Source organism: Rhinolophus ferrumequinum, chromosome 13 (genome assembly GCF_004115265.2).
Source record: "Rhinolophus ferrumequinum isolate MPI-CBG mRhiFer1 chromosome 13, mRhiFer1_v1.p, whole genome shotgun sequence".
Classification (NCBI taxonomy): Eukaryota; Metazoa; Chordata; class Mammalia; order Chiroptera; family Rhinolophidae; genus Rhinolophus; species Rhinolophus ferrumequinum.
Genome location: NC_046296.1, coordinates 2,406,062 through 2,423,369, shown reverse-complemented (window position 1 = coordinate 2,423,369; position 17,308 = coordinate 2,406,062). Strand labels below are relative to the sequence as shown.

The window sequence follows — 17,308 nt, the reverse complement described above, 5'->3', positions numbered from 1 at the left end:
CAGCCTTGACTGAGTAATCCTGTTTCTGTCGAATCTAACAGTAAAACATATGGCTTGCATTTTATGGTATTATTTTGTAATTTTGTTTTTATTGTATTTTGCAAACATGTCCATTCATAACAGCTACAAGGGGGAAAAATAAATGGTTTGTGATCTCCTTAAACCCCTTTTAAAAATGAGCTATTCTGTTTCTCAAATAAAAGCTAAAGGCAAAGAAGCTATATTTTCAAACTGTAAATCAAGATGCATATACTGACATTTCACAGGAACTTATTAAAACAGTAGGAAAGACTATGTAAAAACAGGGGTTCTGGAACTTAGAACTCCCACAGGTACATTGATACTTTTGTGGCACTCTTGCCAGGATGGAAGAATAATGCTTACCTCCCTTCAATGATGTTTCCAGGGCCCAGAGGATACAAGGAACCAAAAGGCTTTCCCCTGAAGATGTGGAGTCCATGAGGGACATTCTGACACGCAACATGTACCAAGTTCGACAAAGGGTGAGTATAAGCCATCTGACCTGTCCCTATTGCCTGTGCTAGCAACCAATCCTTCAGGAATCATTTCTTGGTCACAATATCCTCTCTAAAGCAGCCTCCTTACTAAACAATTTCTCCCTGCTTAGTTTGCAGAACAGAAAGTTAATTGTTATGTTTCTGCTGCAAAATTGGCACCTGTGGTATAAAAAGAAATGCAAATCCAGTTGCTGGCCCTAGGGGTCAGGCTGCCCCTAGCCCTGCAACCTGGTGTTTCCCAGAACCAGCAGTTCTCCCTGTCCCTCCAGAGATGGACATGTGATGGAGTTCACCCACCGCATCACAGAAAAAAGATGGCACCAGGACTCTGATGATAGTCACTTTCTCAACCCGATTGATTGTAGCAGAGCTCAGAAAATTGAGATGGTTTAGATTAGAATATTGAAACTACAATGCTGAAAGCCTAAATAAAAGGAGACATATTAAGCATACTATTTCTCAGTTTTGGCACAAGGTCTGAAGTTTATACTAGCCCTTGGGAACTGGTCCAAAGTGCATCGTAAGAATATTTCTGGGGTCGGTGGGTGAGGTGAGTCCTTCCTAAACTTTGATCTAGTCAAATGATATGTAAACTTGTGTCCTTTAATTAGGAGGGTTTGTTTGTTTGTTTGTTTGTTTAGTTTGAGGATTCAGTCGAACATCCCAATTCTTGAGTACGATTATAAGTGAATTCAATTGAGAGCCTTGGTTTTTGTGACTATATCATAGATCATAGTCTTGATGGGACCAAAAAAACCATCTATGTAGTCGAAGCTCCTTGTTTGCAAATGATGTTGAGGTTAGGGGAGTTATTTATCGGACTTGATTAAGGTCACAAAACAAATCTAAGTTAAGAGCCTACATCTTCCAACTGCCTGCCCAGGGCTCTTTCCATGACTCCAGACTTTCATGATCTAGTGAAAGTGAATGTTTTCTGGCTTCCTGCTTTGGAAAAGTCAGTGATTAAGGGGCCTGTGTCATCAAAAGGCTCTGTATCTGCTGAAAAGACTATATAGGTCAGCATCAATCATAGCACACTGAGAGTAAATCCAACAGCTTCGAAACCATTCCAAGTGAAACTGTCTCAGTGAGACTATCACATTCGGCCTTAGATAAATAGTTGAGAATTTCCTGGTTTGAAGAATGTGGATTAGCTTGGTGAGGGCCACAGCCTCTCCCCAGGTTGATGAAGGTTGAATTTAGAGAAAGATCCAGAAATGGAAATAGAGATCTTGTGACTCCAACCCAGCCTAAAATGAGTTTAACTGCCCAAAAAAAAGATGCCACCTGGCCTCCGATGATACTTGTTTCAATCTGATTGACTGTAACAGAGCTCAGAAAATTGAGATGGTTTAGATTAGAATATTGAAACTACAATGCTGAAAGCCTATATAAAAGGAGATGTTTTAGGCATAGTATTCTCAATTTTGGAAAAAGGTATGGAGTCTATGCTGGCACTTGGGAACTGGTCCAAGGTGTGTAGGCGGAACATTTCTGGGGGCGCTGGGTGAGTCCTTCTGAGACTTTGATTTAGTCAAATGATATCTCTTGTTTATTCCTTTTATGCAGATTCTCAGGTAGCCACACCCTTCTTCATTGATCAGTAGGCCTAGTCAGTCTGTCTTCCAGGTTTCCCCCTTCTAAGCTAGGTAGTATCCACTTGCCTTGTTGCCCTCAAATAAGCAAATAGGTCCTGAGAAGTCATATGAGAACATATAAGGGGTTTCCAAGCCTCTGCTATGGCTTTACCTCCACTTTTGTTACTTTGAGAGAGTGAAACTTACCAGTCCTTCCCCCTCCTGTCTTTCCTTTCTCACCCCATCTTTTACATGGGTCATGTGACTCCTCTCATCCACCATGGTCCTTTTGCTCTGTTAAAGGAAAAACTGTTCTAAACATGCAATCCAGGACAACAGTCCATCTGCTTTGTTTCTAGTGGGCAATCTACCATTTTGAGGACTGTCACAAAAGGTAACATCTGTAGTCCTATAGCTTGGGTTATAGGTTGGTAGGCCTCACACCATAGTTGGGGCATTTTTCACAGTCCACAGCTTGGAAGACGCCATCTTGGGAGTCGAGTTCTTTTAGGGCAAGCCTGGGATGAGTGCCGGGCTTAACTCTGGGAGATCCTAATACATAGTTGATCTGAAACTGAACTGATCTTGCTGGGTCTGTTCTACTGGGAGAAGGGGTTGGGGGGCGACCTCCAGCCACTCCTGTTTGAAGCCACACCCCTCAGCACATCCAGTACAAGATTTTCATTGGCGAGGAAGTTGAAGAACTAACCTCTGGACATTCTCAGCAGGAGAACCTCAGCAGAAGCTCTCTGGAACTCAGTGGGGATGGAGATTGGGAAACACTCTTTCTAAACTTACAAGGGAGCAAACTGGCCTCAGCCTAGACCCCCCGGATAAGTTAGAGACTGATGGGCCGTCCCTGGGATGGCGTGAATGATCAGGTCACACTCAGAATTTCTATATACTTTCAAAGGAGGAGAACAATTTATTCAACTTCAGTTTACTTCAGCAAAGATTGACTGCACGTATAGAATACACATCTTTCTCCCATACAGCTCAAGTGTTAGTGGGAAATACAGGCTTTAAACAGTCGCCAGCTCCTTCATCAAAGGGCAGAAAGGGATGTACACCTGAAACTAATATAACATTATATGCATACTGTAATTGAAAAAAAAATTAAGGACAAACAGGGAGGAAGGAGAGGAAAGAAACTTGAGTAGACATTATATGCATAAGACCTAGTATGCTTCCTGCAGACAGGCAAACTAGACAAGCACACGAGTGATGGGATATGAGGCAAAATCAAAGAAAAAGTGTCCAAATATTCCTCAAAGTACAGCCTCCCCTCAAATCAAGGTGTAGGAAATTCCTACTAGCAATATTTGTACACACACACACTCACACACACACACACACACATATACAAACACATATACATATGTGTGTGTAAACACAGCACACCGAGGTTATTTTGCATGAATTTCACATTGAAGACAAATTGTAAAAGTTTGTCTCCATATTCTAGATGCTTAATTTTTAAATATTTTTTATGACAGTGTCACATGTCACTCTGTAATATTTCAATGTATAAAAGGCACTTAGGTTGAGGTCCATCATTGGCAATGCTAGACAAAAATCCATAATTTCAACCTGGCTTCAAAATTCAGTATTTTTGACTAAGTTCTTGTCAGATTGGTTAATTTATCAAGAGTTGCTGATAAAGAACTATCAGCAGAAGGAGAAAGTTGGCTTTGCTAATTCCTCATGTTCTCTTGACCTCCAACCTTTGTCTCCATTATGGAACTACTTTTAGACAATTGTCTATTTTGTGAGTATTAGTTAACTGTTATTGAGTTAATAGATAATAACGGCCACAAAGATACTTAACTGGATGTGTATACACTAAAACACAAACAATAAACTAAACACTTTGTGACAAACATCCTCTGCTGTTCTGACAGGAAATTTGATCATCTCATATATGGATCAAGTGAGGCTCTATTATAAACCCATATATTAAGTACTAATAAAACTTAATCTCTTTTGTATTTTTTATGGAAATATAAATTTTAGTATTTTATTTTCTCAGATTGGGGATCATCTGTATGTACCCCACTTAAGAGACCCTTGGCCTGGAGGATATAGTCTCCTCTCTTGGCAGGTTGTCCCCAACCCCTTCCTGTACCTCTAGTACCCTACTTCGAATAAAGTACTTCATTCTTCTGTAATAACAAATCCCCAGCTCTGCTCCAGCGGCCCTACCTCTCTCTTCCCCAGTTGTTTCACAGCTATGTCTTGTCTCATGTGTTCCCCCTTCCCCTTAGCTTCTAAGCCTCAGCTCAGTGCAATGCATCTTTCCTGCCCACATCTGGATTAAGTGTCCTTTGCCTGTCCTCCATAACTCCCTGCAGACCCCAGGGTCTTATCATTTACCCGAGCACATAACATGCTTATTTGTTTAACTCCCTCAGTAGACTGTAAGCCTTTTGAAGACCATAATTCTAACTTGTTCGTTTTTTCAAATCCCATGTCTATCATGACACCAAGCACCTAGAGCATGTGCTCTTTTGCTGTTGAATATCCTCACTAAAGCATCTGTTAACCAAGAGCAATAGCGGCTGCAGTCCTGATTGATTATCCATTGGGACCTACTGACCAAGCGGAAACAGGATATTCACTGATGAACCTTGGGTGAGAAGAAGAGAGGAAAGGTCCAGTTAAGCACTTTGCAAACATCTAAGGACTAATGTTGGTCTATGTTGTAAGACAGGTTCCCACTGGCCTGAGTGAGGACAGTTTTTCATAAGGCTAAACTGATTCAATTTGAAGGACTGCTCTTTATCCGAGATGATGTCCTCCCTCCTATTTTGGTTAAAAGACCTCTTCCTTTTTTAACTGAAGCTGGTGATAGTGATTGGATGATTTTTTTAAATGTATCTTTAATTGGCAAAATTAAAAAACAGCAACCTCATAGAAATTCCCAAAGTCATTTTGACATTTTCCTGATCCATTAAATCCCAATGCTCAGTAACTACTGGCCTAACACCAAAAGTACAACCCGGGAAAGAAAATGTGTGTATGGGGCAGCCAAAGTCAGTGGGTATTTTAGGGAGAGGGACCACCGCAAGGATAATAGGGGATCAGTACAGATGGTGAGCACTACTCTGTGAGCCAGCAGGCGCAGGCTCCAACCACAGATCTGTCCTTCTAGGGGTGGCCTTGGTCACAGACCTTTCTTCCTGGGGGTTGGGGAAGGACGCAGCTTGTTCCTCTGTAATTAGAGCAAATGCTCAGATGACTTTCACTGTGTAATCTTGCTCTAGTATTCTTAATTTGTGATATTTCCATGGTTTCCTGATATTGAAAGTTCTACAGGAGATACCCTTATTATCCTTATGTATTTGACATTCTATCTTTCTGTAGACACTGTCCTACAACAAATATAACCTCAAACCCCAAACATGTGAGAAGCAGGCTAAAGAGATCCTGACCCGCCGCTACAATACCTTACGGGACAGCATGAGGAAAGGCCATAGCCTGCCGTGGGGAAAGCCGGTAAGGTGGGGGCTGTGGACTCACCGGAGAGCTGGGTCAGGGCCTCCTCAGGTGATACCATCAGTATTTAAGCAAACAAACACAACCACTGCCTTGCTGTCAGAGAAATACAAAAGCAAGAGGGTTCGGGACACCACACATGGGTGTCCCTCTCTGGGCCCCTGGCCTTAGGGACCTGAGGGGGTCTGTCCAGGGGGTGGGTGGCAGCAAACTTCCCTCCAGGATGTGTCAGTGATTGGAACACAGTCACTAGGCTGTGAGTCTAGACCAGATGCCGTGGTGGCCTGATACCGACCTTTTAAGGGGACCTCTGTGCACAGGGAACCCTGGTTCTAGAACACTTACTTCTGTCCCAGGAAGATACAGGGAGGAATCTGTTTGTGCCAAGACACTCGTGCTTTACGTTCATATCACCCACTATGCATCTGAACTATTCTATTTGAGGTTCTATAAAACCGATCTCCCTGGGGCTTCTGGGTGGAAGCTGCGTCTGAATTGTCTTCCCGACCCTAATCTTAGTGGGGCTGTGGGAGTGACTTTGAGATTTGAATGCTCTGTTTTATCATGAGAGGGAAAGGAAATACATATTGAAGGCTGAAGCACTCTGTTTTCTTTCAACAAAAGTAACTGAAAGTCATTAATCGAATCCAAACAAGAGGCCACAAGGGATAGGTCTGTCTGTGCCCTTCACATTGTTTGCCACTTGAAACTCCAAATTGTGGTAGCTAATTCTGCTTTTATTTCTACTTTTTCCCACAGGCTGATACCAAAAACATCCGCTACCTCTCCTTTCCCTATAGCAATCCTCAGCCAACAAGAAGAGACCTGAGGGCTGAAGAACTCACAGGTAACCTGCATGCCTGGCTGCTTTTCTTTTCTGTAAAGGGTTGAATGGTAAATATTTTGAGAGCTCGTGGGTCAAAATGCAAAATCAAGAATATTGATTGGAACACAATCATGTACGTACTTATAAGACAAGAGAAAGAAAAAAACACTTCTATGACTCTAATTCAGAAATTTGTTGATGGACACTGAAATTCACATTTCATATTATTTTTACCCATCATGAAATATTCTTTTTTTTCTTTATCAGCCATTTAAAAAATGTAACAACCATTCTTAGCTCGTGGGCCATACAAAAAGAGGCAGTGGGCTGGATATAGTCATAATTTGCTGAGCCTTGTCTTAAAGAAAGAGAAGATGGGCACTTTTTTTTTTTTGAAGTTGTACAATTCTCCAAAGTTGGTTAAATTTTGCTAAAATAATTCCGTCAAATTTACTGATTAAATATTTCCCATTTAAAATCTAATTCTTAAGTAGAATTCTTACAATTATTGAAACTGCCTATTGTTCTAATAAAAGCCAAGTTGTTATACTTAAAACATGTATATAGAATGATTTCTATTATCAAAAGGTAAGATAATATATGTAATAGACCATGTTTTCTATTTTAATTTTTAGATTTTTAAGACTTAAAATCACATTGGAAACTCAAAGAAACTAAATGCATTAGAGTTTAGAATTAAATCTTTGAACAATGAATATAATTATTCTTTAAAGTAAAATTTTATTATTTTCTGATTTTAAAATATGCTTGATATAAAATGAAAATATGTCAGTATATAAAAGCATAAAAAGAAACTTGAAAACATTTGAAACCCAACACCCAGATATAATCACTATCGTACATCGTTCTATAATTCTCTCTACACCGTCCTGATCTCTACCCTGCCTGTACCCTGATACAAAAACAAACAAACAAAAGATATAACACATCAGCATCATATTATACCAAAAAAATCATAGTCTAGTCATTGTTTTTTAACTTATAAATTGTCTAGTTCACTCAACCGTGTGTTGTGGACATATTTCCATGTCAATAGATATGAATCTAGTGATCATTTTTAATGACTTAATAATAATCAATTATATAAAAGCATCATAGCTTATTTAGATAAATTCTTAAGAAATATTTAATATATTTTTAATTTTTAATGAATATAAGAAATATAAGAATATAAGAAATGAATATAAGAAATGAATATAAGAAATGATAAGGTACAATAAGTACCTTGGATCACTTGTGATTTATTTTTGCACAAATAGCCAATTATTTCCTTAGAATATTTTCCTGAAAGTAAAATTTTTAGGTCAAAAAATTACATATATTTAAATTTACCCTCACAGCAACAGTGTATGAGAAAGGACATTTCTGAACACTTTTACCATTATTGTCAAATTTTTGAGTAATCTATGGTATAATAGGATAAAATTTATATACCATATTTAATTTTTATACAAGTCTTTTTTTATTTTTAGTGCCGTTGAACATTTTTTTTTGTAATTTTAGAGGCACTGTATTTCTTTTGGAGAAGTTTTTCTTTTTGCTTCGTCCATTTTTTTTCTGTTTGGTTGTTTGTTTTTTTAAAATGAATTTGAGGAACACTATATAATAGGGATATCATCCATTGTCTGATATTTGCTGCCAGTGATTATGCGTCAAGTTTCAAATTTATCTTTTAGTTTTTAGACGTACTTGCCACTCAGATTCTGATTAATCAAATCTGTTTGATCTTCTACAGAAACATTAGCAAATGATTTACCCAATATTTTTCATTTAGAATTTTAATAGTTTAATTTTCTCATTTAGATTTCAAACCCTCTGAGATTTATCTTTGTGTAAATTAAGTGAGAGGTTGTTTTCGAGTAGTTCTGCTCCTGTCCCAACATCATTTTTTTCCTTTAAGATGAAATGCCACCTTACTTGTACTAAGGTCATTTCTCCTGAGAGAGTTTTGGTCTCTCAATTCTGTCTCATTGATCTATTCATCTATCCCCAGGTCCCAGGTCACAGTCTTGTAACTAGTCTTGTAACTAGTATTATGTCATAAAAGAACTATTCCACAAACAAAGGCAAACAAACAAAAGAACATCAGTTATAGGGTGTATAATGGATTAATTTTTCTTAAATTTTCCTGGTACAAATGATCTGGTGCTATTTACGTTGTTGGGGTGAATAGAGAACATGAAACTCTCACGGTCACTCTCCTGAGATGAACATCAATAGCACACGCAATGGGAGCAGGAAAGAAACCACAGAGCAGCCACTCCTAAGCACTAATGCACAAATCTTAAATAAAGCATTAAACTCATAAACAGCATACAGCAGAACATTAAAGCAATATTACACCTTACAAAGTAGGGCTTATTTCAGAGGTGGGGTTGTCTAAAATTTGAAATGTGTTTACATTAGTTAGTCACCAGATTAACAGGTTAAAGGATCCTATCCTTTCAGTAGATGCCCTAGAAGGCACCTCACTCATACTTTCAGTAAAAATCATAAAATCCTAGGAAAATATATATCAGACTTACGTGAAGAAAACATAAAACTCTACTTTTCTATGCTGTCATTTTTTCTCTATAAAGGAAAGAATTTTGATATCTCCCATATACAAAAGTGTTGCCCTGATGTGAAACCAATCAGTACACAGTAAAGCTCTTAGAACAGTGCCTGGGACCAAGTAAAGGTGCAATAAATATTAGCCATTATTATTATTACTATTGAGGGATAGCAAAGAAGACCTGATATGGGTCGATAGAGATGTTCTTGGAAAGGAAGACAACACGTCAGAAATGTCAGTTCTACGTGAATCAATCTAGCCACGAAATGAAATCTTCATCCCAACGAATTTTTTTTTACTTTCAAATGTGTTCAGCTAGGTGAGCCAAAAGAGTGGTAAAACTACAAATCTAAGAAGGAAACATAATGAAGTGGGACTTATCCCTAATAAGTTTTAAAGAATTATAATAACAGGGTGAGACTGAGATCTAGGCACAATAATTTGAGTCCACCTTCTCTGCAAACTAGAAGTTGTTCTGCATAAGGACAAGGTCAGGGAATGGCCAGGGCTCTAGGAGAGAACACGGAGGAAGATGTGCATCCAGCAAGTAGTCCCTGGCTAACCAGGCTAGGACTTGGAGAGCACTTTCCTTCCTCACTCTCCCCTTGACCTCCAGTGTTAGAACATCCCTTACTCTAGATGTCTGGGAGAAACCTGCTGGTTTTAGGGGGAGGCACCACACACTCTTCCCCTTCGGGTTCACTTGGTGTTATAAGTAGAGGGGGTCTGCCTGGACTCCTATGCCCTGCGACTGCTTGAAATCCCTGTGGATTGGGGGAAATGAAAAAGTTCTGTAGATGGAGGGTGGTGATGGTAGCACAACAATGTGAATGTGCTTAGTGTCGCAGAACTGTATGCTTAAAAATGGTTAAAATAGGGGGGGAAATGGTTAAAATGGAGAAAATGATGAAAATGCTAAATGTTATGTTGTGTGTATTTTACCACAACTAAAACAAAAGAAAAGCACAGGAGGAGGGTGCGGGGGAGGGTTGCACTGGAGGTCCGAGTCTGTCCCAGCAAGCCCACTGGCATCCCTGAGCTTCAGGGTCTGCTCTGCCCTGAGCGGAAGCACTTCCGATTTCTCCTTCATTTTGCCCCCCAGGTGCCCATGTCCAGAAGTTAAGACTCTCAGTCAGGTGTCAGACAGAAGAACAGATATTCAGATGTTGTTGCTGAGGTCGGCACTGATGTCTCCCCAGAACTGTGTTGCCTTGGTACTGACCCGGACGAGGACTGTGCAAATGGGACAGGGCAGTCCTCACCCTTCCTCCTTTTTCCTTCCTCCTTCCACTTTCCAGCCAACTACTTCTTCCCCTTTTGGACAGATTGAATGATTTAAGTTGAGTTCAACCTTGGAAGACACCTGCTTAAGCCTCTTTCTAGGGCTTGGAGCCCACTTTTCAACAACCAGAAGGTGGTCAGCAAATGGCAGCTAGAATCTGTGTGATGATGGGAGCAAACTTGTATGTTGAGAAGGAGTGGTTGGAAACCAAAAGGGGGAAGAGGGGCGTGAGAGGAAGGGTCAGCTTTGGGGGCAGACGCATCCAGGCCGTGGTTTTCTTAGTGTTCCAAACACCGAAAGATGGAGAAGAACTCTGGTCCCAAGCCAGACTATAGAGGGCAAATTAAAGGGAAGTCATGAAAAAAATGGACAAACATACTAGTGTTTTCTTTATTCAGAGCATTGATTCTGGCCTCCTGCTCCCCTTAAGCTTCCAGGCTACCTTCTCAGAATAATTTGGTCACATTTCGGAAAAATATTTTTAAAGAGGCTGTTTTAAGATTTTCTGATGTCCCACATCCTAACACATTTTGTCAAGTATAAATCTGTGTGCATATTAGTTCTAGTTTGGGGATTTTGCTTTTTGTTTTGTTTTGTTTTGCTTTGTTCTTTTAGGAGGGAAGAGAGAATGGAAAAAAGAGCCTGCTTTCAGATTTAAAAGTCTTAAAATACCTAAATTCTCAGGAGACTATTTACAGGGAAAATAAAAAGTAAGATTAAAAATGTGAGAAAATGAGAATTAAAAAGATTTGTGAAAAATATTCCTTTGAGGATGTATGCGCAGTGACGTAAGGACATGCAATGTCCTGGGCATAGCTTAGGTGTTAGGAAGGTGTCCAAGAGGGACATTAATTACATAGATACCCAATGGCTTTCTCCTATCATGACGCAGCCCTCCGGACCAGCACATGACATATAAGAAAGAGGCCGTGACAGGCTGACAAGGAGTGGATGCATAGCTGGACAAGCTCTGCTCAAACTCCAGTTCTATCCTCACTGTGTGATACTGAAAGTCACTTAACCTCTTGAAACCTCAGCTTCTTTACCTATGAAACGAGCATCATAATTTCACTCATCACAAAGGATTATTATGAGGATTAAATGGCATAATAGATATAAAAGGATTAGCACAGTGACAGGCACATAGTAAGTTCGCAATAAATAGACACTGCCATCATATCATTGCCATTGGGTGCCAGCCACAACCTGTTCATCTTACCTCTTTTGAAATGAGAGCATCTAGTCACAGTTGTTTTGCCACACATGGCTCTCTGCTGTGCCCATACCCCAACCCTGTTTCTTCAAGACTGGGTAGTTCAAAGTTAAAAGGATGGAACTCAGATTTAATGCTTTCTGATGACTACTGATTAAAAAACAAACCAAGATAAACCCACCATTTTCATATCACAGCACCGCGTAACCTTCCATTTAGCTTTGGTCTTTGACAACAACAAAAGCATCCGTGTGCCTTATGGCCAATTGTTCTGATGTTGTAAAAAACATTTACTAGGGGAGATGAGCTTGATACACAGGTTTCTGTGCATTTCTATTTGTGTATAGCAGTGCCCACATAGCTTCTGCACTTGACGCTGGACAACACAGGTTTGAACTGCGTATGTCCACTTATACGTGGATATTTTTCAATAGATACGTACACTGGTGTAAGTTTTCTCTCCCTTAAGATTTTATCAATGACATTTTATTTTCTCTAGCTTACTTTATTGTAAGAGTATGTAATACATCTAACATACAAAACATGTGTTAATCAACTTTATATTATTTGTAAGGCTTCTGGTCAACAGAAGGCTATGAGCAGTGAAGTTTGGGGGGAGTCATAAATTATGTATGGCTTTTCAAATGAGCAAGGAGTCAGCACCCCTAACCTCATGTTGTTCAAGGGTCAACTGAATTCCACTCCCCCTTGGGGTAGCAAACTTCAAGAGAGAAAATCATGATGATAAGAAAGTTGAGGGTTAGAGCTGGAGCCTCAAGAAGTACTCTGTTTTATTCTGAGCTCTTGACATTTGAATATTAAGTCTTCTCTCTGATCTTAGGTCTTGTTCTTTCCCCTTCTTGTCATATTTTCCTAGATAACAGCAGCAGTGATTCAGACCTCTCATTCATCATGTTCAATGCAAACTCTCAAACAAGGCCGCTTCAAGAAAGACAACTGACACAAGAAATAATCCCAATGAAGAATTTAAACAGAGGAGGGAAGCCATCCAACTTTGGTTATCCAAGAAGTACAAGCCAAGAAGAGCGTGTTGGCAGAGGCAGATGGGCAGCTTTAAGGCCCAAACCTCTTTTTCATGCGGTAGATGAGGAGTATGAATCTGGAGCAGAGAGTGAGGAAGAGGCCTCAACAATTGGGTCCAGGTGGTCAGCTGAGCACAGATGCAGAAGGGAACACCGCAGGTCCCACAGTCCTTTGCTCCACAAAAAATAGTTTTATTGTTCACGAGATTTTTCTGTGCTTCACGAGAGTCCATCTTCCTCTTTTGTGAAAGAAGGATTTTCAGAATTCTAAACAAAGCTATTAAGTTTACTTTTTTTTTAGAAGGTATTAAACATGCATCTGTAAGAGGCAGGGAAAGTTTTTGGAGGACTGGGAGAAAGCTTGCAGGCTGTGTCACATTCTTAGCTGATGTACTTTGTAGATAATTCCCTGTAAGTGATAGACATTCATCACCCCAGAAATTATTCACTAAGAATTTCTAAGAGTATGTGGCCCATGGAATTTATTGAGATACAGTGTGATTGGTGAGTAATTCACCTTGGCAATATGCATGTGCAACTTATAATCAAGGTAGAACTGGGAGGAGCCTTAGACATATCTTGGCCCAAATGAGGACATCTTGCCATGGTCATGTGGTGAGTAGCTGGCTTCAGAAACTGATTGACCTCCCTCCCGAGAGAATGAATTTAATTTTTGACTTTGATATGCACTATATAATAATTACATTTATGGAGAGAGGTAAAATTTGTCATAACATTGCTGTATTTAATCAGTAGCAATAACAGACATGTGTGATACAGACTAAAGATTTAATCTATGAACAAAGAATGGGTTTGTCCATTTTACAATTGGAATATTTATTTTAAAAACAAATATTAGACACAAAATAGGCATAAGTAGGCTTTAATAGCAGTGACATGAACAACAGGTATTTATTAGATGTGCATTTGCAGGGTGTGATATTTTGCCCTAGGGATTGAAACTATTTTCCAACTTAATTTTCCATCTTTATTGTCCCCAGACTTGACCTTGACCCTTACATTGCAGCTCACCGACTTTGCTAGATGACTTTATTTTTCCTCCCTCCTTCCCCTCTCTTCACCTTCTCTCTCTTTTAGCCATCTATAGATTAACAAATAATTATTAATTGCTATTCATTGTACTAAATGGCTAATCTATAGTAATCGATTAACCACAATGTCCTTTCTCATTGCTGCTCTTGACATGTCTAACTACCCCCAATTAATTTAATCCCATGCATCTTCAAAGGTCACAATCCAATGCACCTGGCTCCCTAGATCTGCCTTGATCCCCTTAATCAGAAGTGCTCAAGTGATCCCCTTCCTCCTTGGTGCCACCACACCACTTTGGACAGGTAACGGAACTGATCTGGGAATCACACTTATACATGTGCACATGTGTTCACTCCGATGGTCCATGGCCGAATGGAAGGGGAGGATAATTTGTCTCTGGGCTTTATCTTTTTTCTATTTGTTTTAGCTTTTTTTCAAACTTATGACTGTGCCTTGTACATGGTAAATTATCTATAAATGTTGAAGTGACGATGATATTTTAGAGCTGGATAAGACATTAGAGAAGATATTGTCAGACATTCCTTATTTTCCAGGTGGTAAAAATGAGGTCTTGAGAAGCTACCAGGTACCAGTCCAGGGTCTGCTTTCCCTTCAAGGATGTGAGCTTATCCTCTAGTATAATCCACGGGGGCCAGTGACTGACAAAGGATAAATGACTTTCCATGGATTTATAATTTGTGAGTGGCATTCACCCAGTTTCCTGCTGCAGTGGTAGAAACAGCAATCAAAGGAGCCCACCTGTCTTTTTTCTTTTCTCTGAGATGCTGGTGCCATTTGGGAGAGGGGTGGTAGGATTTAATGAGTAGATTGGAACTTGCCCCTTCAACTGGTAGAACCACGAATAGAATTGTTTACCCCAAAGACTGTTCATCTAGATGCTGGCCAGGGCTGCCCGAGTCTGGGAAGTGGCCCTGGAGCTCCTGCCTGAGAGGCGAGGAGGTTGAGGGTACAAGTGGTCCTGGTAGCTCTGGTAGACTTGGAGAGCTCATATGGAAATGGCCTTTTTGTTTATCATCCAGGATTGTTTCAAAATGCAGTATGATCTGATCTTCATTCCATTAGTGACAGCCCCTCTGTGGACTGGTTGAGGGTATAATAGGAGCCCCAGGAAGGCCCTTGGGTATCGGCTTTGCATGATGAGTTTTTCCAACAGGCATCATACACATCAGCAGAGAAAGTTTCCCCTTGGGTGTTGAGGAAGATCTAGTTCTTCTCTCCTCACCATGGAATCTCGGAAGGGGTGTTCTCTTGGGACTGACTTCTGGTCTACTGCTCAGTCCACCTTCTCTGCCAGTGGCTGAATTTACCCTTTTATCTTGAACCTCAAAAAATAGACACACACCCCACAAAAAAACTAATTTTCCTTCGTAAGTTTTTTGTTTCTTTTTCCTTTTTCTTTTTCCAAACCTGTTTATATTGTTAGGCTGAATGTTTTTGGGTTTCAGTGAATTCGGAAATTGGGTAAAAAGTAGCATTTCTTTGCATTTATCCTATACCACCTTAAGGTTTTCCACATGTTCTGTGGTCTTTGGGATGTTGTAAATGTTCTTATTCCACCTCCCCAACCTTGATGTGATGCAGTGGGCACGTCTCTCATCTTTAATTAGCCTGCTAAAAGAGAAACCTTGTTCTTTAGCTGCAGAAGGTGATCTGCTATGACAAAGAGGAGATGAGATTCCGGACACTTTATTTTGCTTTCTTCATGCTTTTGTCTTGCTCATGAAGGCCATATACTTCTGTGTTTCTCTTTTTGGGAAAAGTTACTGGGCCATGGAAAGTAGGGCTGAAATTATCACCTGAATTCGGTGGCAGAGTTACCATTGCTATGTAAGAATTGACTACCATGGCAGGGGTGCAGCACAGCTCAGGTTTTCAACTTACAGTGTTGGTTTCAGCCTGCAAAGAAGCCCTCAGAAGAACTTCTCACTTGTTTGGATGCCTGCCACTGCAATCATTTAGATTTTAAAATCAATATAATTAGTTCAGAGCTCAGGTTCCGAAGTCAGAGCACTTGTAGCTGTGGGACCTTAGGCGACTTACTTATCTTCCCTGAAATTTACCAAAGGATATTATAAGGTAATAATTGTATCTACCTCATAAAATGGTCATGAAGATTAAATGAGATCATATATGTAAAATTCTTAGCTTAGTGCTTGTTTTGTAGTAAGAGCTTGATGACTGCTAGCTCTAATTATTTAGGCTAAAAAAAATATGTACTCCTGAGAGAAGATATACATTGATTGGATAATATGAAGAAGTATAAATAACAGAGATCTGAGACTTTTCTGAGAGGCCATTTGATTCACACAATAGAGGACACTGGGGAGATATTGTGACAGAAATAGAGAGCACTGAAAAATGTAATCACAACTGTACCTGGCCAGGTCTCTATCCGGCATCCTTCAATCAATAGCAAAGCCAAAGATAAGGTCTGGATATGAATCCATGTTTTTCAATCATAGCTTATTTATTTTTGTGTCATTACCTCAAAATTATTGCATTTTCCTACTTTGAAGACAGTTACTCCTAATCACGGTTTATTTTCACAGAAACAGTGGATTTAGAAGCCCTGCCTTTACATATCATGATAGGTTCCCAGTGAAGAAAGGGAACACTTCTCTTTCTTGAGGAAACATTCAGTGGGGTTTAATTTCTCAGCTTGGAATGTTTATTAGATTCCCTCCAAAAAGACCTTCCCTCCAAAAAAGTGATTCTCTTAACTTATGAATATTGATTAAAGAAATACGTGTTTAAGAATTTCCAGCATGGAAAAAAAATAGTTTCTAGTATCTTTCATAACTTTCTAAAATTAAGAAGATTAATTTTTTTATGAACAAAGTCAATGAATGTGTGTTGGTGTTGTCTAAGGTTTTTGCAAGTATATTTTATCCACAAATAACACAGCTGGTTAACTGTAGTTTTTAATTTTTTTTTCTCCTGACTAAACTCTGTCAAGTGTCTTATTTCTAACTCCTTCTGAGAAAATCCAGGAGTGCAGACAGAAACCTTCCTTGTAGGACATCAGTCACTGTTAATTGTTAATTGAGCCATAAGCCAAGAGGAATAAAAGAGATGCCTGCATCAGTGCTACTCACTCCTGTAATTAGCAAGTGATATGTTGTTTCATCTGTGCACAATATTTGATTAATAAATTGTTTTTCTTTCTGAGACTCTAATGAGCTTCCAAGCCAGGGGTGCTCAAGTAAGTATGACAGGTTAGAAATAAAAATTTCCATTGCCCAGCCTTCATTAGGGTTTGTTCAACAAAGTAACTGGAGCCATGGTGTAAACTGAACCAAGATGATCACTACTCTGTTTCCAGGCACATACAGCAATACAGATCTCGAATCAAAATGGGTGGTTCTCAAATCAGGGTACATACCCTGTGTTCTAGGAAATCGGTCTTGATTAAAACAGTAATAATAACCAACATTTATAGAGTGCTTACTGTATGCCAGGCACTGTTCAAAATGCTTTACATTCATAAGGCAGTATCACCCCGTCCTAAACAAAAAGAGACAGGCTTAGAGAGATTAAGTAATAGGTCCAGGGTCTCCATGCTTACAGAAGACCTTGGAAACTGGGTGTGTCTGGTTCGTAGCCACTGACCTCAACTTTCTCCCTGAGAAGAATTGGGAATTTAGTAAGTGACTCAAATCCACACATACTTATCTTTCTCACTTGGGAAAGAGCCAATGGGGAGAA

The 17,308-nt window shown here is 39.6% G+C and overlaps 1 protein-coding gene across 1 annotated transcript in view; it reads left to right on the top strand.

The window, feature by feature from the left end:
- Positions 1 to 13,993, top strand: part of SLC9A4 (solute carrier family 9 member A4) — a 58,496-nt gene extending 44,503 nt beyond the window's left edge. The window contains exons 9-12 of the mRNA XM_033125066.1: positions 407 to 503; positions 5,459 to 5,590; positions 6,350 to 6,437; positions 12,364 to 13,993. Coding sequence (XP_032980957.1) covers positions 407 to 503; positions 5,459 to 5,590; positions 6,350 to 6,437; positions 12,364 to 12,719 — 673 coding nt within the window. The 3' untranslated portion in view covers positions 12,720 to 13,993. The remainder of the gene's footprint in view (positions 1 to 406; positions 504 to 5,458; positions 5,591 to 6,349; positions 6,438 to 12,363) is intronic.
- Positions 13,994 to 17,308: the final 3,315 nt, after the last annotated feature.